This window comes from Equus quagga, chromosome 22 (assembly GCF_021613505.1).
Source record: "Equus quagga isolate Etosha38 chromosome 22, UCLA_HA_Equagga_1.0, whole genome shotgun sequence".
In the NCBI taxonomy this organism is placed as follows: domain Eukaryota; kingdom Metazoa; phylum Chordata; class Mammalia; order Perissodactyla; family Equidae; genus Equus; species Equus quagga.
In genome coordinates, this window is record NC_060288.1 from 22699910 (window position 1) to 22724434 (window position 24525).

The 24525-nt window shown below is 41.4% G+C and overlaps 1 protein-coding gene across 2 annotated transcripts in view; it reads right to left on the reverse strand.

Moving 5' to 3' along the window:
• FAM149A (family with sequence similarity 149 member A) overlaps positions 1–24525 on the reverse strand; it is a 57674-nt gene that overhangs the window by 11485 nt on the left and 21664 nt on the right. The window contains exons 1-9 of one of the 2 annotated variants that reach the window (XM_046648615.1): positions 16552–16993; positions 12251–12361; positions 11822–11960; positions 9037–9179; positions 7255–7380; positions 6404–6574; positions 5639–5829; positions 3979–4133; positions 158–261 (exon numbers count right to left, since the gene is read on the reverse strand). In XM_046648615.1, the coding sequence (XP_046504571.1) occupies positions 158–261; positions 3979–4133; positions 5639–5829; positions 6404–6574; positions 7255–7380; positions 9037–9122 (833 nt within the window). In that variant the 5' untranslated portion in view covers positions 9123–9179; positions 11822–11960; positions 12251–12361; positions 16552–16993. Of the gene's footprint in view, positions 1–157; positions 262–3978; positions 4134–5638; positions 5830–6403; positions 6575–7254; positions 7381–9036; positions 9180–11821; positions 11961–12250; positions 12362–16551; positions 16994–24525 lie in introns of those variants that run through there. The other variant, XM_046648614.1, reaches the window with a different exon arrangement.

Here is a 24525-nt window from a genome sequence, read left to right on the forward strand (position 1 = left end):
GTCCTGTCTCCATGCAGCAGCACTTTACTGCCCATGGGTCCTGTCCCCATGCTACTCCATGCTATTCTCTGAATAAAAGAGCACTACTGCCGGACCTTGAGAGTCTAAGAAATCTTTCTTTCGACTCCTTGGCTTGCCGAGCCCGCATCATACGTACTGTGTTTTATCTGCAAAATAGGTAGGTCTCTGTTGAAGCGGTTTTGCTTGAATTGTCATCACACCATTCAAATCACTATAAAAGTTGCTGGAGAAGCGATGAATCTGAGAAAAGCAAAAACAATAAAAATGGAAAAGCATCCAGTGTCATTGTAATTACTGATGCCTGTGAGGAATCAGCAGGAAACAAATCTTGCCCCCAAACTGACTAATCTGAGGAAAATTTAATAAAGGGGCCATATTTTACACGATGTGGAAAGAGAGTTTAACAAGGAATAGCTTGATTCCCCCAAGGCTTATAACAGTGGGACACACAGCCACACCAAGGCCCAGAAGAACAAGAAGTGAGGGAGAGTTTCCTGGAATCTGGAAAGGGTGGCTGCATGGAGAAATGTCACCAATGCACTGTGACCTGGTAGAGAGGCCAGGAGAAAACGAAGCAAAACCCCACTCTCCTCCCGCACTCTGAGCTCCCGGAAGCTGCAGGCGAGGGAGCCCTCAGCTGCAGTCAGTGCGTATCAGCGTCCAGGGCACACCAAGGGGAGGAAGACAGCGGATCTTGGAGAAGCAAAGAAAAGGTGTCGCAGCTCCTAACTGGTCTGCTTGCCTTGGACCTCTTCTCCTACCCTCATCCTCCTCAGCTTGCCCCAGGGAGCTGCCCAGGAGAGCAGGACAGCCTGGGAACATACCCAAGCACAGATCTCAAAGGCTTACCTTTGCCTCCCAGTTCTAACTGCTTCCTGGTTGGTGACCTTGGAAAGACTACATTGTTCTTAGAGTTTTAATTTCCTAATCTTTAAGCTGGGGATAATGATACCTACTTCATAGAGTTATAGTGAGAATTAAATCAGATAACATTTGCAAAAGCATGAAGTAAGGGCTAAGCAATTATTAATTCCCTCTTCAGTCCCACAATATGACCAACTAGGATTTAAAATAATATTTAGGCAACTAGACTTTTGGTGGTGAACACGATGTAGTCTATAGAGAGTAGAAATACAATGATGTACTCCTGAAATTTATATGTTATAAACCAATGTGACCTCAATAACAATAAATAAATAAAAATAAAACAACACACAAAACAGAGGAAGATTGGCACAGATGTTAGCACAGGGATCATCTTCCTTAAGCAAAACTAATTAATTAATTAATTAACTAAAATAAATGTTATCTTTCAATATAAATTAATAAATAAATAAAATAATATTTAGATTCAGGCAAGCAGGATGTTAACACTAGAATTCTATTCTAGTTCAAGAACAGATGTAGCAACCCCAATCACATCTTCCCCATATTGAATATACATAAAAAGAAGTGTTAGAGGAATAAATTAAGACATATTATAATTACCACTAGAACGCTTTGACTGTTTCAAAGTGGGCTCTATTAGAATTTTATTTTTACTTTTAACTTTGCTGTCCATTCATTTTCTTTTAACATTTATCCAAATGAAAACAACAAAACAGCTGTAAAAAATTTTTTAAAACCATAAAAAGCTTTAAAAACAACAAAATATCTGAAAAAACTAGATTTTGAAATTTCCATATTTCTTGTTTATTTGTATTGGCTGATACTTAAAGGTTCTTTTCTATGTTGTCATCATCTGTTCATTTTTATGTGATTTATAGTGCCTATTCTAATATGCAAAGGGGGAAATACTGTTGAGCCTGTCAGAGCAATTTAAAGAGACCAAAAAATACAATAAGCTGGTCGCAATTCTAAAAGCTACTCTGAACAGCAAAAGCAAAGAAGACCTACTGTAAAGCCCATACACTAGCGAAGAGAACAATCCTATTAGATATTTTTGTTTTAAACCCCTGCCCGCTGAACCGCATGGCCTATTCAGGCCTGTGTCCTTTAATCTCGCAACAGTATGCTGTTTATTTGCATATTGTATATATGCCAGGTGCATATCTCAGCTGCCTCGAACATCCTCCCTTTTCTTCTTCAGCTTAACAAGTCTTGCCTATTATCTTAGTTCATGTCTTACTCTACTTTGTGAAGGGTGTGCTATTCTTCCTTCGAACTCCACCGCATTTATGAGCTATAGGACATCTAATTATAATTATAATACAATATAATACATAATTAGTATTTGATAATAAAAGCTAACACTTATTGAGTGCCTACTCTATGCCACACACTGTAGTAAATGTCTTATATCTTTTAATTCTCACAGCTTCCTACCTCATAGATCCCATAGATAATGATACGGAGATTTTGAGAGAAAAGAACTGATTCAAGATCACAGAGCTGGGCCAGCCCCATGGCCAAGTGGTTGTGTTCCCACACTCTGCTTCGGTGGCCCAGGGTTTCACCGGTTTATCTCCTGGGCGCAGACCTCGCACCACTCATCAAGCCATGCTGAGGCGGCATCCCACATAGCACAACCAGAGGAACCTACAACTAGAATATACAACTATGTACTGGTGGGCTTTGGGGAGAAAGAAAAAAAAAAAAAAGATTGGCAACAGATGTAAGCTCAGGCACCAATCTTTAAAAAAAAAAAAAAAGGATGACAGAACTAATAAATTGTGACGTCGGGTTCCAAACTTGTAGTCTATACCCAGAGATCAAACTCTCATCCACTCTACTATCTACTAGATTGCCTTATCGTGTGTGTGTGTGTTCGTGTGTGTAGTATTGTTTGGCATGGCTTGACTCCCTCCAAGGAAAGTGTATGGACCTCAAGACCAGGAATCCTGTCTTATCCTTTTTCTCTGCTCCCCCACACAAGGTAGGCTGTGCAGAACATGTCCAAACTCCTTAGCACCACTGAAGGTCTCCCATGAACACCTCATCCTTTCCAGCCTCATTTTCCACTAGATCTTTGAATAAGGACACATTTTGAGAAAAATTTATTGAGTGCCTAGTATATATCCAGTTCCATGTTAGGAGCTCTCACAGACTTATATGATGTTATCTCCACAACAACCCCTTGGACAATGTATTATTCTCCTCATTCTATAGATAAGGAAACTAAAGTTTAGAAAAGTTAAACGATATAGACAAAATAATTCTCATTATAGGTCTCCTGATTCTAAATACCCTGGTCTTGCCACAATGCTGCTGCTGGTCCCAGTATCCTAACCTCTAACCCTCAGTCCAATCACTGTTCCCCAGACACGCCCCGACCTTCACGCCTCCATGCATTTTCTTGGCCCGAAATGACCCATGCAGACTTCCTACCCATGGAAGCCCTGCTCATTTGTTCACATTTCTGCTCAAATTCCACCTCCAATCTAAGAGCTCAAGCCTCAAGCTCCAGCCAGAATGTATGATTCTCTCCTTTATTTTCCCACATCACTGTCTTTGCACATCGCTCACAGAATGCATTGCATCTGACTTGTATTATACTTCTTGTTTTACTAGGTCAGGAACTACGCTTTGTTCAACTATGTATCTCCTCAGAACACCTAATACAGTCCACTTAATACAGACTCAATAAATGTTGAATGAACCCAAGGCATACTCATTGGTCGATTCTTTCATCACTCTGTCAGGAGGAGAGGACAAGGTCTGTAACCTTCAAATTGGCTAGAAATATTGGGAGGAAGCTTTTTCTCTCTTCAAAAACATGGAAACAGCTCTACAGCTCAAAGCAGGTGCAAAAATCTCAAATCTGAGTGTCCCTGCTCTATTAAAGAAGATGATGATTCTATTAAACTCCATGAAATAATTATTGTTAAATCTTAGTCTTATTGACAAACAGACCCAAATAACTTGCTAACAGACTTTAATAGACTGGCACTCTTGACAAACTGAGGCCAGAGATATGAACATTGAAGGAAAGAGAAAGACTTGTGGGAAAGTATCTACCTGAGCTGGATTAAGATGAGAAGCCAGGGACACACTTCGAGTTTCAGAACTTCTGGATGGGGGGACACTGGATACATCAGTGTTAATACGGGATATGAGTAGGTGTGGAGATTTATTCTCAGCTACTTTCAAGTTTTCTTTCTGTTTTTTTCCTTCTGTGGCAACAGAAAAATCAATATTATTAAGAAACATATTATCTAATACATGTACTTAAAATTCATTATTCAAAGAGAATTATTTGGGGCCAGTCCCAGTTGCCTAGTAGTTAACTTTGGCATGCTCCACATCAGCAGCCCAGGTTTTGTTCCCGGGCGTGGACCTACACCACTCGTCTGTTAGCAGCCATGCTGTGGTGGTGGCTCACATAAAAAAGGGAAAAAAAAAAAAAAAAGGAAGGGCCAGCTCAGTGGTGTAGTGGTCAAGTTTGCGCACTCTGCTTCGGTGACCTGGAGGTTGCAGGTTCGGATCCTGGGCACAGACCTATACATCACTCATCAAGCCATGATGTGGCAGTGTCCCACATACAAAATAGAGGAAGATTGGCATAGATGTTAGCTCAGGGACAATCTTCCTCAGGCAAAATGAGGAAGCTTGGCAACAGATGTTAGCTCAGGGCCAATCTTCCTCACAAAAAAAAAACACAACAAACAGAATACTTGTTCTTGAGTTACCACGAGTCTGTTATGACCACTGAACCTTGCTGTAGAGGGCAGGGATGACACAGAGCCATGTGACACCTCTCCACACACACATTATGAAATGCCTATCATTTCAGTGGTAGGTGGAAATATAGGGATTATAAACTGGAGCAAGAAAGATTCTCAGTAGTTTATAATATCCCAACTAATCCCTTTGGTTGGAAAAAGGAAAATATTGACATTAACATGATCATTACCCTATTGTACAAATTGATTACATAATGCTAGTCATTAACGTCCACCACTGACATTTCTATGATTTGTTTCTGCTCAATTTCAAGTGGTTTAGAAAATATTTTATATGGTTAAATGCAGGGACTGTTAAATTAACTGTTTAAATTTTACTTTACAAGTAATGTCATAAACAATTAAAAACCAGTATCCCATTATTAGAGAATAGTTAGGTGAGTTTTTTTACCACACACACAAGAATGACCTCTAGCCTCTTTCTTGTCTATTTCTGTGTTTTTTTCCCTGAGTGCATATATATTATTTTTATCATTCAAAAAGCAATAATGTCCATTTTCTTTTTTGTTTTTTTGCTGGGAAAGATCCACCCTGAGCTAATATCTCTTGCCAGTCTTCCTCTCCTTTTTTATCCCCCTCCCCAGAGTCCCAGTACAAAGTTGTATATCCTAGTTGAAAGTCCTTCTAGTTGTCCTATGTAAGCCACTCCCACAGCATGGCTACTGACAGAGAGGTGGTGTGGTTCCACACCCAGGAACTGCACCTGGGCCACCAAAGTGGAGCACACCAAACTTTAACCACTAGGCCATCAGGGCTGGCTCAATAATGCCCTTTTCGAAGTGACTAAAGATCACTTGTGAACAAAGGCAGAAAACCCACTTCCCTTCTCACCCCAATCACGTCCTAGGTGTGGCCAAGCTGGGGAGCGGGGCACACAGCTAAGGAACAGGGGTCTTTTTTTCCTTTTCATTAGGCCAAATTCTAGAAATAAGTACCTGTGAGTGTAATTTCCCAGTTTTTTCTAATCAGCTCTTCCAATATTTCTACCACGTTTGTCCAGACGTCATCAAACACTTCTGCAGCCACCGCATCTTTGATGCAGTCATGAGGGGAAACGGGAGGAAGTCCATGTTTACACCACGTCCTACGATGCCGAGCTGATTTCGGTTCAAGGCATTCGTCGTCACTAAGGATAAAACCCACTCTAATTACTACAAGTGTCAACGGTCACAGTTAAAATAATGCTATCTATCTAACATGCATGCATCTATGTACATTATACATATGTAAATAAACACAGCATTCTTGTTTAAACAGCACACTTTTTAACGTACCAACTTTCAATCAGGAGGCAAATTTTTATTATATTTGTAGCTTTTGTTTAAGAACCAAATATGCATTTAGTGCAGAGACTGAACCTTCCCCTTTGCCCTTCTGGTCAGTCAGGTACAGGATACCAGAAGCCCCCATGGGCATGAAGGCCACCAGCAGCCTTGTCCACTTTCACCAGCATGCTGTACACAATTATTGTTTTCGGTGTGCACCATGTTGTCAAAAAGAAAGGGAAGCGTGTCTCTAGCACATACACTTCCTGCTAGGAATCTAAAAACTTTCGGAAGCACATTGCTCTCAAAAGCATGGAAAATCTTTGGATAAGTGAAAAATACACCAAACATTAAGTGAGCATATAATCAAAATAAATGCCAACCAAGTTAATATTATTATACTATTACATCAATGTCAAAGAAAATTCTATTTACTCTTCTCTTCTGTCAAAAGCGAAATACTCTTCCATCTTTCCATCCACATCATAAACCTCTTCTTCGAGGGATGAACACGCTGGAAGGTGAGCAACCCCTGTGCAACCAGGGCCCGGCAGGGGAGGGGCCGAGGGTGCTACTGGGAGTATCTGAGAGCCAGAGATGCACAACCTATGGAGAGAAGCAGACTGTCTCTGAGAGCTGGTAGAACGTCAAAAATACGATGTTTGTGTGATCATGGAGGATCTTTCCAAAAGCCATAAAGCACAGAGCCCCAAATTTTAAAAATCACTAAACATTACATTGGACAAAAGTCATATCCCTAAAAGCAACATTTTTACACAGGCATCATTAAAAGTTTTAAGGACTTCTTAAAAGCCTAAGTTATTCTAGGAGTTTGCATCCTCTTGGTTGAAATGAAGGCATGTCATGGCACAGTCCCAAAAATGTGTGAATGGCATAGAGAGTTTACCAAAATCTGTTCGTGAGCAAAAGAAAACAGGAGAGAGCTTTATTTCTTCTGCTACTGCCTTGGGGCTTAGGATCCATCACAATAAGGCAGTTTTTGATTTTGCTTCTCACCCACCTTTCAGAGTCTTTGAAACAGAGTTCAAAAGTTAACTCCCTTGATATCTGTGTTACACACACACACACACACACACACACAAACAGTCATCATCATCAATTTAGAATCAGAGGCATCCTGGGAAAAAAATGCTGTGTACCTGCCCTTCATTGAGCTCTAAACTTCCAAAGTGATGGAGCCAAGGCTCATGGCTGAGATAGACAGGAAAAAGAATAACTAAAATGCAATTAAAAATACTTTTCAAAAGTATCTTGTAGAAACATACTCTCTGATGTTGCTGTTGCGTTCACAGGCATCAAAGAAGGGTTTGTGGACTACAGAACCAGGCTCGCTGCCCTGGAAATGTTGGAAGCCTTCATCAGTTGGCAGGATGAGCTGTCTTCCTAATACTCTGCAAGGTAAAAAAAAAAAAAAAAAAAAAAAAATTAGGAAACTCCTAATATTTTTATTGGAAAGGGGAAGAATGTTTTGCAATCTTAAAAATCGGATAAAATAATATTTTGAAGGAGCACGTATGAAGGAATAAGGTACATATTGTACATGAGAAGCATAATGGTGTCAGAAAAAACAGAGGCCTTGAGGCAGAGGACAGACTGTTCTTGCCACTGATGCAGAGGCTTGAGGCAAAGTTCTCTGGCTCTCGAAGCAACTGATTCCATTTGTTTGATTTTGTAGGCAAGATAGAATAATCATAGTTACCTTGGTGGACTGACGAATGGCTTAGAGATAACATGTTGATTCGAACATCTACAGTAACGCCAGGCACACAGAAGTTCTCTATAAATGTCAACTAATACATATATATAATAAATAAAACTACATAAATATATATACTTGGCTTCTGTTCCTTGCAGTCGCTTTTTTTTCTACCCTCCCCTCCTTCATTTTTGTCTTCACTATGTGAGACAACAGTGGCAGGAGCAGTCTGGGCTCCTAAGTTTTCAGTAAGCGCAGCATGCCTAGAAAAGTAAGCATCCACGATTAATATCTAGTGGACATATTATACTCTTTGTTTATTTATTTTTTTAAGGTGATGTTGATGGGTTTCTTTTTTCTTTTTTTTTCTTTGTTGTTGTTGTGGAAGATTGGCCCTGAGCTAACATCTGTTGCCAATCTTCCTCTTTTTTTCTTTTTCTCCCCAAAGGCCAAGTACACAGTTGTATATCCTAGTTGTAAGTCATTCTAGTTCTTCTATGTGGGGTGCCGCCACAGCATGGCTTGGGTGGGTCCTCACCCAGGATCCGAACTGGCCAACCCCAGGCTGCCAAAGCGGAGCATGCGAACCTAACCACTCAGCCTTGGGGCTGGCCCCCCATATTATACTCTTTAAAGCAAGGGGCTTGTGAAGGACTGAAAAGAAAAAATTCAAACCCTACTTAGTTAAGATTTTTCTTAAAAAGTTACCTAGATGAGGTAACCAGAAGATGCATTGACATTTGTATGAGTTTTCTAGTTTATTCTCCCCAGATATAATATAGAGGGACTTCAGATAATTGAGATGGATTTTTTCCCCTAAGTAGGTCTGGCTGAGTGATTGAAGGAAGAAAAGCTTGCCTTTATAACCAATCTATATTCTTCATCTTTGACATAAAAAAAACCAATGGTCCCTCCTACATAAGGAATCTGGGTGAAATGGTAAGATTCCTCTATCCGATCATTCGGCAAATAGTTACCCTGTTCCCCTCCCGGCCCCCACCCCCCACCCCGCACGGTTCTCAGCACTGACGACAGATACATGTGCTCACATACTATCGAATGGGAAGGTCGTGGATTATTTCCACCCTTCTTGCATTTGTGACATACGTAATGCCTTTGCGAGAATGAGTGAGATTTGCTTCTCACAAATTAAAATGCACTCTAGTATTGGAATGTCTCGATATTTTCTCAGATACCATGTCAAAGGATACGATTTCTCAAAAAGGACACGTGTTCTGGATCCATATTTGGACTGGGCAATGCTCTCAGTCAAAATGGACTCATTGTATTAAGTCAGGAGGGGGCAATGCCGCAAGCCGCTCCAGAGAATTCCTATGAACAACTTCCCTACCTGAGATGGAGGGACCTTTGTGCCCACTCGCTGCATTCAGCCAGGAGATTCTGAGTCTGAGGGCTCACTTTCCCTTCAAATAACATTTCCTCGACCTCCCAGAATAACTGCTGTACTTTCTGTGCGTTGGCTTTGTCAAACTCCTAAAAAAGAAATGCACGTTTAGTTACAAGACAAAAAGCTGTAGGAATATGGGCTTCATAATCAATGATACTTACAAACTTAAAGTACCGAATACATAGGAGGGAGTATGACATGATAACAAGAATGAAGACTTTGCGGTCAGACATATTGGTGCTCTGATTTTTACTCTTCTGATAAATTACATCCCACGCTGAGCCTCAGTTTCTTTAACTGTTAAATAGAGATAATTTCTACTACATGAGTTATGAGACTTGAGATTTTGCATAGATATAGATGCAGATATGAGTATACATATTGACACAAACCTTCATATAGAAACTAGAACACACACACCTAGAAATCTATGCACACACACACATACATATAAATGTACACAAACATATGTTCCTCATATAATTTGGTGTGACACATCTAAGCACATCTGCAAAATACAAGCTATTTTTTTTTGGATGATGATGATACCACTGAAAAAGAAAACTACTGTTATAGAAAAGGTCATTCACCTTCTTTTAATCAATGAAGCAAAAAAAAAAAATCTTGTTATCCTAAGAGGCACGGTTATTAGGGTGAAACCAGAGTATTAATTTTTCCTGTCTGGTCTTAGGAGTTCTTGGACTGGCACCGCAGTGAGTTGTGGGTGAGAAAACCTTTCAGCACGTATGTTCTCCGCGGTTGGAAGAACCGTCCTACGGCCCTCAGAGCCAATGAGGAGCACGCAAACATTACTCTGGGAGGACCAACACCATACAGGCAGCCTCCAAGGCAAGGGCACTGGTTATATTTCCTTTCTTGGGTGTGTGAACTTGAAATCTAACTCACAACTCAGACCGACAAAGTGCATATTCAGTCTGACACAGCTGATCCAAAGGGTCAATTCAGATGGATTTTCATAGACTTCTACAATATTCTCCACGTTACTTCTTCCTTCAAACTGATAATAAACTGCATTTGTGGAGTGCAGAGGCGTTGAATTCTCTCTTTTAAAATGCAAATCAGCAGCAAACCAAGAATAATATTTGTCCTAGTAAGGGATTTGGGGGCTGGGGCGTAAAAGGGGGCTTACTTTCAATTTCCTCTCTTTTGCATTCTGTTGCTTTTGCAAATATTACCTCTCAAACAGTAAATAAAAGTTTTTCAGTGAAAATCAGTTGTAGGGTCTGGAGTAATTTAAATTGTCCAAATGGAAGTCGTAAGAGCCTCTCTGGATAGTGACATGAGGAGTGTACTGAAGGAATCCAGAGCTCGGACAGTCCTGGCTGGCCGCTGACTCGCCATCTGCAGACTAATGAGGAGGGTGTGTGAGTGGGGGGGACAGGGAGTGGGCGTGAGGGTGGGGACTGGTCATCAGAAGTGAGAGTCACACTTTGTTTGCAAAAGTCTTGAGCGCTTCAGAGCTGACTCCCTCCCAGCCTCGCCTCCCAGGCCCCTCTCCCTCCCACAGCTTTGAGAGTCACTGCCCGGAAACCAGCAGGGAAGTGGATCCACGCGAGTGTCAGGAGTGGGGAGCCGCTGCTAAAGAAAACCAGAACTCAAACAAGAAAAGAGCGGGGTCAGAACCCCGAAGGCACTGGAGTGGAGGGTTCTCCCCAGCCACCGAGGCTTCACAAAAGGCCGCCCTCTGATGGGCAGAGTGCCAAAGAAAAGCCTGAACTGTAGACAAAAAGCTCACCCTGCTGAAATCCCACCTCCAAAAAGGAGAAAAATAGGGTTAAAGTTAATAGCGTCCACCAAAGTTAGAAGGCGAAAGTAAAATATCTGACTTAGAATATTGGGGGGAAATTCCTTAATCATGATGATTTTGGGTTTTTTTTGTTTTGTTTTGTTTTGCTGAGAAAGATTTACCCTGAGCTAACATCTGCTGCCAATCCTCCTCTTTTTGTATGCGGGCCACCACCACAGCATGGCCACTGACAGACGAGTGGTGTAGGTCAGTGCCAGGAAACCTGGCCCAGGTTGCTGAAGTGAAGTGAGAAGAACTTAACCACCAGGCCACTGGGGCTGGCCCTAATCATGGTGATTTTTTACAGTTTTTACGTTCCCAGTTTTTCTCTTATTCAAGTTCCTAATTGTCAGAGTCCATCCTGAATTTCTAGCCATGGATATGATATATAACATACAGAGGGGGAGGGTTGGAAAAAACAAAACTATCAATAGTTAAGACTCTAGGTTATGAGATTATGAGTGATTTTTTTTTTTTTCTTTTTAGGAAGATTAGCCCTGAGCTAACTGCTGCCAATCCTCCTCTTTCGCTGAGGAAGACTGGCCCTGAGCTAACATCCATGCCCATCTTCCTCTACTTTATATGTGGGACGCCTGCCACAGCATGGCTTTTGCCAAGTGGTGCCATGTCCGCACCCGGGATCCGAACTGGGGAACCCTGGGTGGCTGAAGTGGAACGTGCGCACTTAACTGCTGCACCACTGGGCTGGCCCCATGAGTGATTTTTATTTTTCCTCATATTTTCTGTATTTTTAAGTCTTTACATGTGCCATGTAAATGCTTTGATATGTCTGTATATATATATGTGTGTATTAGGTAATGATTTTAAAATTAGGAAAAAAGATTTTTTTTTAAAAGTAAGAAAGCAATCCTTCATTATAAATTGTAATCATAGGATTATCCAAAATATTCTGAGACATACATCATCTCTCCAAGAGTAAATGGAACTCCGCTCGGTAGATAGGCCAGTGGTAGAACTCTGTGTCCCAGACTCAGACCAAGAGCTGTGGGCTTCTGGGCGAGAGGTACTTCCACTGGATGAAAACGATGACAGGGAGTCACTGCAGGAACAAACGTGAGTAAGATAAATAACATTCCCAGGGAAGGGGCTATACTGGCAAGCGGCTTTACTTCTCTGAGCTGACTTCCTCTTTCTTTCTCTAAATAGATTTGTCAGTTTCACAGTTCACGGATTTTAAAATATTTATGCAGTGTAACATTTCACTAAGCTAAAAATAAAACTGCTTTTTCCCTGCTAGAAACTCACAGCCAGTCACTGACTTTGCTTCCCGTCTCCCTTACAGGCATCCTCTGATTTTAAAGCAGAAGCATTTCACAGGTTAATTCTCACCAGGTATATCTATCAATGGCTTTCTGCACATTTCTTGTAAAACGTGTAGGCAGAGAATCTTTGCTTTTCACAGCAAAACTGTGCTTTCCAGATCCTTCTGACAGTCCTTTCCTGAAAAATAAAATCAGATATGAACAGTATCTCTAATGTAATAATATGCCTTTATTCATTAAGACTTTCCAAATTTCCCTTTGTATAAAGTTGCTCATCTCCTCCTGCCGTGTCTCCCTAAACACATATGTGTGCCTGTACACACACACACATGCACACACACCACAAATCCTCAAGAAATTGAGGCCTAGGACCTTACCATTTTTATTTTCCTTAGACTCAACGTTGCTATTAACCTATATGCACCTTTGCATAAACTGGAAAAAAACAAACAACTTTTTGTGACTTAGCCAGATTGGTAAAACTTTGTCCAAACTCTGGACAGACACAGCCTCATCCCAAGACTCGGCAAGGAAAACATGAGCTGGACTCCAGGTCCCACTCGTCCCTTAGGCTTGCAAAAGGCAACCAGCCTTCCAGGGAAAAGTCAATAATTCTATGCTAATTCTGAAATACATCAAATTCTTTTGACTCACTAAACACATAAATAAAAGAAATGATTGAAACACACAAACAATAATTCACTTTAGTTTGGTGTTGCCGTTTGGGGTATAGCCTGATTTGTACAGTTTTTTAAAATATCAAAATTAATGGAAAACTAAAACAGAAGAAATCTTGATTTAAATAAGGTATTAAATGTTACTGGTGCAGCACAGTTAGTGTTAATCATTAAAATGCCCTTTCAATGAACCTCTTAAAACATTTACATCCCTCTAGTCAAAAATATCTTCCTCATGTTTAACAGTAAACAACTTGTACTCTTTTATAGAAATCACATTTTCCCACACAAATAACTTATATTTTATATTAACTGATGATACGGTCATGATTTAGAAAAACAAAAGTCAACTATCGATATTTCTAACAGGGAATCACTCTAGCATTTGTTAAAAAAAAAAAATTGGGGACCAGCCCCATGGCCTAGTGATTAAGTTTGGCGTGCTCCACTTTGGTGGCCTGACTTTGGAACCCCGAGCCCAGACCTACACCACTTGTCAGCAGCCATACTGTGACAGCAACCCACATAAAAAATAGAGGAAGACTGGTACAGATCTCAGCTCAGGGCAAATCTTCCTCAAGCAAAAAGAGGAAGATTGGCAACAGATGTTAGCTCAGGGTGAATCTTCCTCAGCAAAAAAAGAAAGAAAGAAAGAAAGTTTGCATTCAATTAAAATTTTCAACATTTGTATTTCTGAATGTAAATGGAGTTTTAAAAAATATTAATATGAGAGAATAAATTCTGCCCTTAGTTACAAACCTATAGTATTCTACAACAAAGGGAAATTTAACAACAAATTGATTACAATAAACAGAGGTTGGAAAGAACTTCTGCCTTCTACATATGCCATATATGAGATAATAATAGAATTATATGATTTTTTCCCCTCCTATTGCTTATATGTCTTAAGTACAACCAAGTAATTCTAAAGATAAAGGTGTTAAAAAAGAGACCAAAGAAAAGAACTCAGGACAAGCTTTTATGCTAATAAACTGCTTAATCGTCAGCCCTGTGCAGTTGGTTTTAAAATTATCAATTACTTATAATTTACATATGACTCAATATACGACATCAAAGAGGCAATCAACTAAAAATTGCATCAAATAGATCTGCTTTGAACATTAAGAAACAAATCCTGGTATATGTGTTAATTTGCTTGTTATTGAGAAATCATTTTAAACTTCAGGGTGGTGAATCGAAGAAAACATTGTTCCTTGTAAAATCTACCTAATAATAATGGTGGACTAGAATCTTGCTCTGCCACCGAGAGCTGTGTGCTTTGAGGAAGTCACTTTTCGTTTGCTGGACTCGTGACAACCCACATCTGTAGAACAGAGCCAATCCTGTTAACTCTTTCGTACAGTGGTTGTGAGCCTTAAATTAGATCGAGTGTGTAAGGTGTCTAGGTAATCAGTGGATAAACCAGGTTGATCTTGCTCGGTGCTGTTACTGTTACCATGTGTTACTTTATGAAAACCCTGTGTTCTTATTTCTTTATACCTCCCAAAGCATTTTGGATTATATAGTTCTCTTTTGGTACTTCGGCTTTTTATTGTGAAGATCTTGACACTTTACTAATTTTTTAATTTGTAGCACCTAAAACAACGCCTGTCACATAAAGACGGTCTGTGTTTGTTGAATTAATCAACAGGCAAAGATAAATTAACGACTTAAACGAAAAACATGTGTTTGGTCTATAATTATTCTGAATGTTCATGCTTAATACAAAAGGCTACATCATGACCAGACACAAAAATATTTTCCAAATTCTTACAAAGAAAACAGTTCAGTGGTTACCAGGGGAAGGGGGCGGGGGGGTGGGCACAGGGGGTGAAGGGGAGCACTTATGCGGTGACAGACAAGAAATAATTTGCAAGTGAAATTTCACAATGATGTAAATAAACTATTATGAACTCAAATAAAAAACTATAAAAATATATATTCTCCAAATTCTAGATTTTTCTGGAGAATTTTTTGTCCTTTAGAAAGAAAGTTCACAGCTCTTAGAGTAGCTGCTATCTCCAGAAATGACTTTAACAACCAAACGGAGCTTCTGTTCCACTCATTTCCACTTTTGTGGCTTCTAGCTCCTCCTCTGCCTTTCCTGCAACCTGAAAACTGAAGTCACTAATCAGATCCTTGCCAATCTGTTTTGTTTTCAATGAACAATAATTTCTCCTTCCAGAAAATGCAACCTTTTCCTGAGGGAGGCGGAGGAAGTCTTTTCAAACTAAAAAGAAAATTTACAAAGTGGAAGAATGAATTCCTCTCTCCACATCGCATCACATCCTTGCCAAGATCAGCATGCCTGCTCACTTTGCAGGGTAGCTGAGGACAGGAGGTCTTGACCATCAGGGATGGTGGGGCGATTATTACAAAGTGGATGCCTTGAAACACCATCTACGACCATACCACTCCTCCAACTTTTTTCTCCTCTGCTTTTCCCTGCCTCCTCTCCTTAAAGTCTATTTCTGTGGAAGTTCTCGAACTTCAGAGTTCAGTGTAATAACATACATTTGACCACAAAATTCAAAAGAATTCTGCAGAAGAATTTGAGCCCATTAACTCAATGACTGCCCAAGGTCATGAAGAAGGTAGGGATGCAGCTGGTCCCAGGACCCAGGCCACCTGACCTGCATGTCTCTCCAGGAACCTCGAGTTACTGACATTGCAAAGTAAAATAGAATTTATAAAATTTGCCTTTTCTTTTTTCTTTTTATGTTTTGTTTTGAGTCTTCGGTTTCTCTGTCCTCTAACCATGCACTGTACTGTTATTTCATGCAAAATATTGAACATCTTTAATTCCCTGTAAACTACCAACTTCTAGGTAACCTCTATAGTCTAAGGAAGAGTACACAACTTATGGGATGTGTCCTATAAATATTTTTAAATATTTAAAACTTGAAAGTTGTGGAATGTCTATTAAGCTTTTATTACATAAAACATAGACATATAACATTTTTGCACTAGTTCCTGTCTATACTGCTTAAATTTTAGAGATGATAAAATACTGCTAGTCGGTACATTTAAGGCTGTTCATTTGGGGACAGGACCTAGGTTTTAGGGTAGACAAGCGCAACCACTGCACTATATCGCACTAATTTGTTGGTGCAGCAAAGTTCAGGCTGAGTCCCAATCCCCGAGCGTCACTCCAGCCCAGTCATCAAGGAAATGACTCGATTCTCTTTCTACGTTTTAAAAGTCGCCTCGTGATAACCCATCAACCTCTGCCACCTTGCCCTGCAGAAATTCAGTTATTATACAGGGATTGAAGCTTTCAACACTTTGTATTTCCACTTAAGAGGGTGGTCTGAAATGAACACTGTATTCTGAATGAGTTGAAACGCTGGATGGTTTTCTGGGTGGACTGGCCATCACGAAGCTGCTCCTCCCATAAGACACTCACGCCGCCCCGGCTTAACATAAGGAGACCCAAGAAGCTCCCGTGGCTTTCTCGTCTCTGGGGACTGATGGAGAAGTCATCGCAGATGCGACGAACGCTTCTCAGACCAAGGGAGCAACTTCGCCTGGGAAGGTCTGACGATGTCAGCAGGAGCGATTTCATGAATGGACGCAAGGAAACAGACCGGAGGGAATCCGGCTCCGCAAGCAGGGAAAAATCACGCGCATGGCACAAAACGATGACACCACAGAAAGTTCATCCCGCCTCCCTTCCCAGATCGAGACTTACCCAATCACGATCAGCCCCAGGCCTGGGCTCGCGTCCCCCTGGCCGGGCCCAGCGCCTCGAGGCCTGGGCGCCGCCGGGTGCGGTCCCCCGGGGCACGTCCCTTGCAGGCGACTGCCGGCCCGGCGCCCCCGCGCCCCCGAGCCCGCGGCCCCGCGCCCGCCCAGCCCTGCGCCCCCCGCCGCTAGTCCTGCGCGTGCGGCCGCGGCGCGCCCGGCACCCGCGAGCCCGCAGCGGCGCGGCCAGGGGCTCTCCCGGCCGCGTCTACGCGGCCCATGGGCGCGGCTGTACGCGGGGAACCCCGGGCTGCTCCCCGCTCCGGATCCGCTCGCCCCACCGGGGCCAGATCCCCGCGCACGCCTTTCCCTGCCTCTCCCCTGCCGCCGCGCCCTTTGGAGGCACCCCCTCTTCCCAAGGCTGGCCGGGCACCCCGCCCTGCCTGCCCTCCCCCTGCCCTCTGACCGCGGCCCGCCTTCCCAGGAACCCGACTCCGGAAAAGCACGCAGTCCCCCCTTCCTGTGGCCAAAGCCAGATTTCCTAATCCCGTGACCTGAGCTTTGGCTACAGGCCACTGGGCCTCCTGGCACCCGCCCTGCCGCCCTCTCTGCGCCTCCAGCGCGCGCGGGTCTGGTCTTTCCACTCCTTCCCTGGGGTCTGTCTGTCTGGGCGGCGGGGTCTGTCCAGACAGGTGTTTGCTGTCCTTAATTCTTCTACATAGAATTTTAATTAACAGAAAGAGCCCAGAACTACAGCAGGATTTCACCTGCCCGCCTTCGCCCATCAAACGGGGCGGGGGGGCGGGGGAGGTAGGCAGAGAGAGGTTTAAAAACATTGAAGTCTCAGACCTGGGAAATGGCAGCTGCTAATCTGATTAACAGGAAGTCTAGGTCTAATTACGCAGCAAAGGTTGATTTCCTTTCATGGCATGGCTCTCCATCTTCAAATACACAGATGCTTTATCTCATGCAGTCCAATAACTTCTCTACAAACCAGACAGCGTATCTTCACTTTGGTTTATTCATGTATGCTTATTTCAATTTTGGAGTCACAATTATACGAGGACCAGAGTCATTGTGAGACAGCAAAATTACCAAGCCACCATTTTCATAAACTAAAAGAAATGAGTTGGCGGAAGTGAAATACGTTTTCCAGGCAAGGTGTCAAAGGATGGTCACTACATATGGCATGCCTTTGCCTACTAAAAGATTTTTAATAATTACAATTTAAAAAGTGGATGTGGTTACTCTTTCTAACCCTGGCCTGCATATCCATTCTCCTCTGAGATCTGAGGCCAGCTAAGCCTGAACCCGGACAGACATGCCTGCCTGTGACTCCTGCTCAGTCTCCCGCATTTACACAGTAAACCATGTCTGTTCGGGTTATTAGTGAAAAATTCAGTCTATTTATTTTGAATCTGACTTTTAACGGACAACCTTAAGCTGATGATAAGAAACCACTGCCAACAACAAAACAATAATCCATTTCTTGAACCAAGGATACCAGGAGCCTCACCACGTTTACAAATAATCAGTTTTAAAATGGTAAGTGGTTATAAATTCTAAAATGAATGAGACTTTAAATCCTGATACATATGTGTATGTGTGGGGACATGTGTTTGCATATATACGTGTATATGTTCGTGTGTGTCTGTATGCGGGGTGTGTGCATATATATATACTAATATATATGTAAAGGGAACCATGACAGGGAAACAAAAGAAAGAAAGAAAAATGTTATGATCCAAATATCTGCTAGTTGCTTTATATAGATGTTACTTTGTTTAATTTTTTAACACCCATGTTAGGTAAATGCTGTTATCCAATTTTACTGATGAAACAAGGAAGGCAGAGACCTTAAGTAACATGTTCAAGGTCACTCATCAACTCATCAGCGTGTGTGTGTGTGTGTGTGTGTGTGTGTGTGTCTCCCAGGTTTCTATTACTGCATAACAAACCACGCCAAATTTAGTGGATTAAAACAGCAGACCTTTTGATATGTTCACAATCCACAGAATTCAGGGATTCCAGCAGGATTGGGCTGGGTGGTTCTTCGGCTCCATGTGGCATTGACTGGGGTTACTTGGTGATATACAGCTGGCCACTGGGCTGATCTGCAGGGTCCAAGAAGGCTTCACTCATGTATTAGCTCCTTGGGGTAGAAGGATGGCTGGAAAGCTGGGCACAGCTGGGCCCCCCTCCCATATGGTCCTAAGACCTTCCCAAGCAGTCTCTCCAGCAGTTGGTCAGAATGCCTCCATGGCAGCTCAGGGCTCCAAGAAACCAAGACAGAAGCTGTCAGCTCTATGAAAGGCTGGCCTGGAATGTGCATAGTGTCACTTCCACTGTGCTCTGTTATCAAAGCAGTCACAGATTCAAAGAGATGGAAAATAGAACCCACCTCTGGACGGGAAGAATGTCAAAGAATTGGCAGACGTCTTTACTCTGCCATAATCCACGTTGTGGCCACACATTATTTACACTCCTTTCACACGCACAGTATACTCAGGCCTCTCAAGGATCCCCTAAAATTTCATCCTCTCAACTACATCCAGGTGAGGATGAGGAAACTCCTCCTTGGGGGCATTTCCTCTGGACCTGAAGACCTACGAACTAAAAGACAAGCCAACAACCTCCCACACGTCCAACAGACAATAGTGAGACAGAGACGGATAAGGGCAGTTGACACTCCTGTTGGAAAGGAGGGGCAGTGGGAGGCACAGCCGTCACTGGTCCACGGCTGTTTGAACCCCAAGAAGGCTCATGTTTCCAGTTCCTTGATTAGGACCCACTTCTGCTCTCTGGCTTCTTCCCAGCTCTCAGGTCTCCCTTCTGGGCTCTTGCTTCCACCCTCTGAAGTCATCCTCATGAGTACGAAATGGCCAAGGTTTGCCAGTGAATAGGCTCTCAGCCTGCCTCCTTCCAGAAAAGGGTGAGAGGGGAGGAAAAAAAGTCTGTGACCCCTCTAGACCCAGCTGGAAGTCCTTCCACCACTCTGCCAATATAATCCTCTTATACAAATGTTGTGTTTTTCTTTGGATTTTACTGGAGTTCACTCCATTAGCCATAAGCCACAGTGACCTTTCTTTTGGGGACAGGTCCTTGGGGCACCTGTGAGGCTGCTGTGGGACAACAGCCTTAAGCCCCTAAATCTTCCTGAGGTTTTAATAAGCCGACCCTTTGGTTTCACATTTACCCCTGCCCAGGATTCCATCTTTGCATGGAAGCCATTTCTTAGTTTTACCCAGAGAGACTATGATGTTGAAACAGTTTTATTTTCAAACCCAGCAAGTCTGGACTCTTTTCTATTTCATATGAATTCTTGAAAACTGGAAAGTTTTTAATTAATTAATTAATTTTTTTTTATTGAGGTAACATTGGTTTATAACATATAAATTTCAGGTGTACATCATTATATTTCAATTTCTGTGTAGATCACATCATGTTCACCACCCAAAGATGAATTACCATCCATCCCCACACACACGTGCGAATCACCCCTTTTGCCCTGCTCCCTACTCCCCTCCCCTCTGTACCCACCAATCTAATCTCTGAATCTATATGTTTGTTTGTTTGTTGTTGTTTTTATCTTCTATTTATGAGTGAGATCATACTGTATTTGACTTTCTTGCTCTGACTTATTTCATTTAGCATAATACCCTCAAGATCCATCTATGTTATTGCAAATGGCAAGATTTCATCTTTTTTATGGCTGAGTAGTATTCCGTTGCATATATATACCACATCTTCTTTATCCATCATGGACAGTTCTTTCTTTAGTTCATCTCTCTCTTCTCTTAAATTTCAAAACCTAGAGCAATATTGCTTACTTGAAGATTAAAGTTAGAAAATCTTCTCATTGGATTGGTCTAGAGCAGTGTTCTCCAGTAGAAACGTAATGTGAGTTACATGCATAATTTTGTTTTCTACTATTCACATTAATAAAGTTAAAAGAAACAGGTGAAATTAATTTTAACAATTTATTTTCTTTAATCTATCAAAAATATTATCATTTCAACATGTAACCAATATAAAAAATTATTAATGAGATATTTTAAATTCTTTTTTTGGTATTGTCTTTGAAATCCAGTGTGCATTTTACACTTACAGCAGATCTCAATTTGGACTAGCCACATTGCAACTGCTCATTCACTACATGTGGCTAGTGGCCTATGTGCTAGACAGTAGCTCCAGATTATAAAATCCTTTGACTTTTATGTTTAACATCATTTAAACGTTTTAAGACTCTATCCTTCTTAGCCAAGCCTGAAGTTGCATATTACATATGCAAGATATATATACATATACATACATATATACACACACACACATTCTCTTCCCTCTCTATATATGTATATATTCTTTTCTAAATACACACTTATTCCAAGTAGTGATCATGAACATCAACAATACACAGATAAATGCTTATCTGCATATCAGAACCAAACTACTGATCTTGTCAGTTTATCCTTGAAGACACATTGAAATTTATATAGCCATACAAATGAAATTTTTTTCAAAAAAAATGAATTAAAAACGTTCTACATTTGAATATGATTAATAAAAGAAAAATATTTTTCTTAGCGTCATTTGTAAATAAGGATAATAGGACCTGCCTTAGCCTACTTTGGAGAATTCATTAGGATGAAATGAAATTGTGCATGGGATCGCCCTCTGAAAATCTATTAGTAATGTAAAAACATATCAGAAGTTATCAGCAAGATTTAACTTGCCTAAAAATGGACCCAACTTCAAATTCCAGCTCTGCCTTGCTCTAGTAATGCAATCCTGAGCTGGTAACTTAATTCTCTGAGCATAAATGGTCAAAAACAATTCTAATATTATTATCTTCCTTGTAGACTTGTGTGAATTAGAGGTGATTTTTGGAAAGTGCCTGTAGATGCATAACCAATTTTAACTTAAATTATTCCCCCTTTCAAACATTCCTCCTTTTAAAACATTGAGTTACTTAAACTGAGAGGTTTTTTTAAAAGATTGAGTGAAGAATTCACCAGTGTTCATTTTATTATTATGCATCATAATATATAAAGGTTACACAGAATCTTTTATATTTACCCAATACAGGCGTCCTTCCTTTGCACAAGTATCATGTAAACTGAAACTTCTGTGTATCAAACCTGTGTCCTTGCTTTGCAAATATACACATACACACACGTATTTCCTGTCTCTGCCGCAGAGCTGTCCCCAGTAGCAATGCACACACCTAGCACCTAGATACTGGTTTCTAAAACCATTCTCCAAAAAGCAAACTAGGGCTCTTTGGAGAAATGGATGATTCTGGGGCTAGGACAGGGAAAATATAAGATGTACTTGGAGCATCTTGTAGTGGCAGAAAAAGAGAAAGTGCTCAAAAAAACCCCACAAAAGAATGGGGCTTGTCAAAGGGACACAGGAGCCAACCTGAAAGAGCCTCGAATCGCCAAAGCTGGAACAATGTGAGTAACAAAATAAATAAGGTGTGCCAGACGCCGTCCTGCAACTGCTGCAGCCCAGTGACACAGTCGGAGCACACGAACCATGGGAATTGCAAAGCAACCCCTGCAGGAACGGCCGAGGGTCCCCCTTGCTCAATCTGCTGTTACTAGTTGCTGCATTGGCTCTCTTCATGACGCTTGGGCTTACCCAGGGGAATCTGCTGGGAAAGGTGAATCCCACTGTAATAGATAAGACCCTCTTCTGACTAACACTCCTTCAACATCCCCAGGGCCCTGCCGAAGAAAGAGGGTTAAAGGGTCAGATGTCTCAGTGTGGGAGTTATATAAGAGGATGTGGGGACCTGTACGTGCCTGGTCTAAACGTACCTTGGCTCACCTTTGCCCCAAGGCTTGTTCCGTCCTCCAACATAACCCGAGTCTCGCCCCCTGCAAAGAATTCTGTAGAGATCTATAAATATTAACTGCACTTACCCAGAAAATGAAAAGAACAGCTCTTTCCCAAGACTGAATAAAGGAAATAACCTTTAAAAACTGCTGACGACCCAAATAAATTAAGGAAGTAAAATGATATCATGGGGAAAAATCAAGCTACTTCAGGGGAGAAAATAAATGTATCCCAGAAGCTTATGTAACCCTTAAAATATATATAAACACACACTTGACAATAAAGACTTCAGACTTGCTTCCACCAACTTGGTGTGCAGTCTCATTCCCTTCGCCGACGCCGTTCATCCCTCAGGAACCTGGACTCTCTTGGAGCTGGACTCCGACAAAGGGGGTATTGAATTATAATCGAAAGAACAAAAATAAATATCTGTGAGTCCATACTGATATAAATGAATGAACAAATAAATGGGGGGAAAGAGTTGAATCTCCCACAGAAGAATTCTAAATGCATTATGTACATGCTCCCAATCCAGGAGGTAGAGCTTAAACCCCACTTTCCCCATCCCTGAGGGTGGGCTTGATCCCAAAGAGCACACTATGGCAAGGGGAAAAAATAACTACAGGGGAAAAGCCTGACACGCACTCCCTCAGCCAGGTGACCAAGGTGAGCGTCCTCAGTGATGAGTCATGATGATAGCATGTCCCCTTAAGAAGATATGACAAGAATGCCACTTCATCTCTACATGATATGGTATCCTGGATAGGATCTTCGAACAGAAGAAGGACATTGGGGAAAAAGTGGTTATAATGGCTAATTTTAAACCGGTTGATTTTGAGTGAAAGAGATTACCCTCCACAGTGTGGGTGGACCTCATCCGATCAGCTGAAGGCCTTAAGAGAACAAAGATTGACTTCCCTTAAGCAAGAAGGAATTCTGCCATCAGACTGCCTTTGGACTTGAACGGCAGCTCTTCTCTGGGTCTCCAGCCTGCGGCGCCCCCTGCAGATTTTAGACTTACCAAGCCTCCAGAGTCACTTGAGCCAATTCCTTAAAGTAAACCTATCTGTCTCTCTCTCTCTCTTTCTCTGTCTGTATCTTTAAATATATCCCTATCTATATAAGTCTATAAATACATGCATATAGATGTAGATACAGACTTACTATCCTATTGGTTTATTTCTCTGGAACCCTGACTAATCCACTTGTGAACTTGGAATGAAGTGTGGAGTTTAGTTAATACTGCATCAGTGTTGGTTCATTAGTCGTGACAAGTGTACCATCATAATATAAGATGTCAAAAATCGGGAGTAACTTTTCTGTTACTTTAAAACTGCACTAAAGTAAAAACTCTATTTAAAAAATGCTTGTGTTAAACTCCTCTGCATATTTAAATATATTTTACAAGTTAGTAACTACTTTCCAAGAAGACCAATACAATATTATGTTTGGGGGCTGGCCCGGTAGCGGAGCGGCTAAGTTCGCATGTTCTGCTTCGGCGGCCTGGGTTCGCCGGTGCGGATCCCGGGTGCGGACATGGCACCGCTTGGCAAGCCATGCTGTGGTAGGTGTCCCACATATAAAGTAGAGGAAGATGGACATGGATGTTAGCTCAGGGCCAGTCTTCCTCAGCAAGAAGATGAGGACTGGCAGCAGATGTTAGCTAAGGGCTAATCTTCCTCAAAAAAAAAAAAAAAAATTAATTAAAAAAACCCCAAAAACAATATTATGTTTTATGTGAAGAGTATAATAATCTTAGAAAATGTTGGGTAAACTATGAAGTCCACAGCTTATATAAAATTAAAGAAAAATATGGAATTAATATATTGTTTAACATAAATGTGAAAAACTCTTTTACCTAGGTGGTGAAATTTATAAGGACATTATTTTGAAAGGATTGAAAGAAATTACAGTAAGTTACAGCTGACATTAAATAATAACAAAAATGTGCTTTACATCAAATTTTTCTAAGAACAGCCCACCTGAAGCAAAATACTGCTACATACCTAACTCACTCTGAATTGAAATGCTTGCATGCAATACTGGAAGAAAACCACTAGATGGCACTCTTTTTCCATCGTAAATTTACCCCTTTGGAAACCACGTTCAGATGGATTTTAATACCATGCATGTTTTTTGC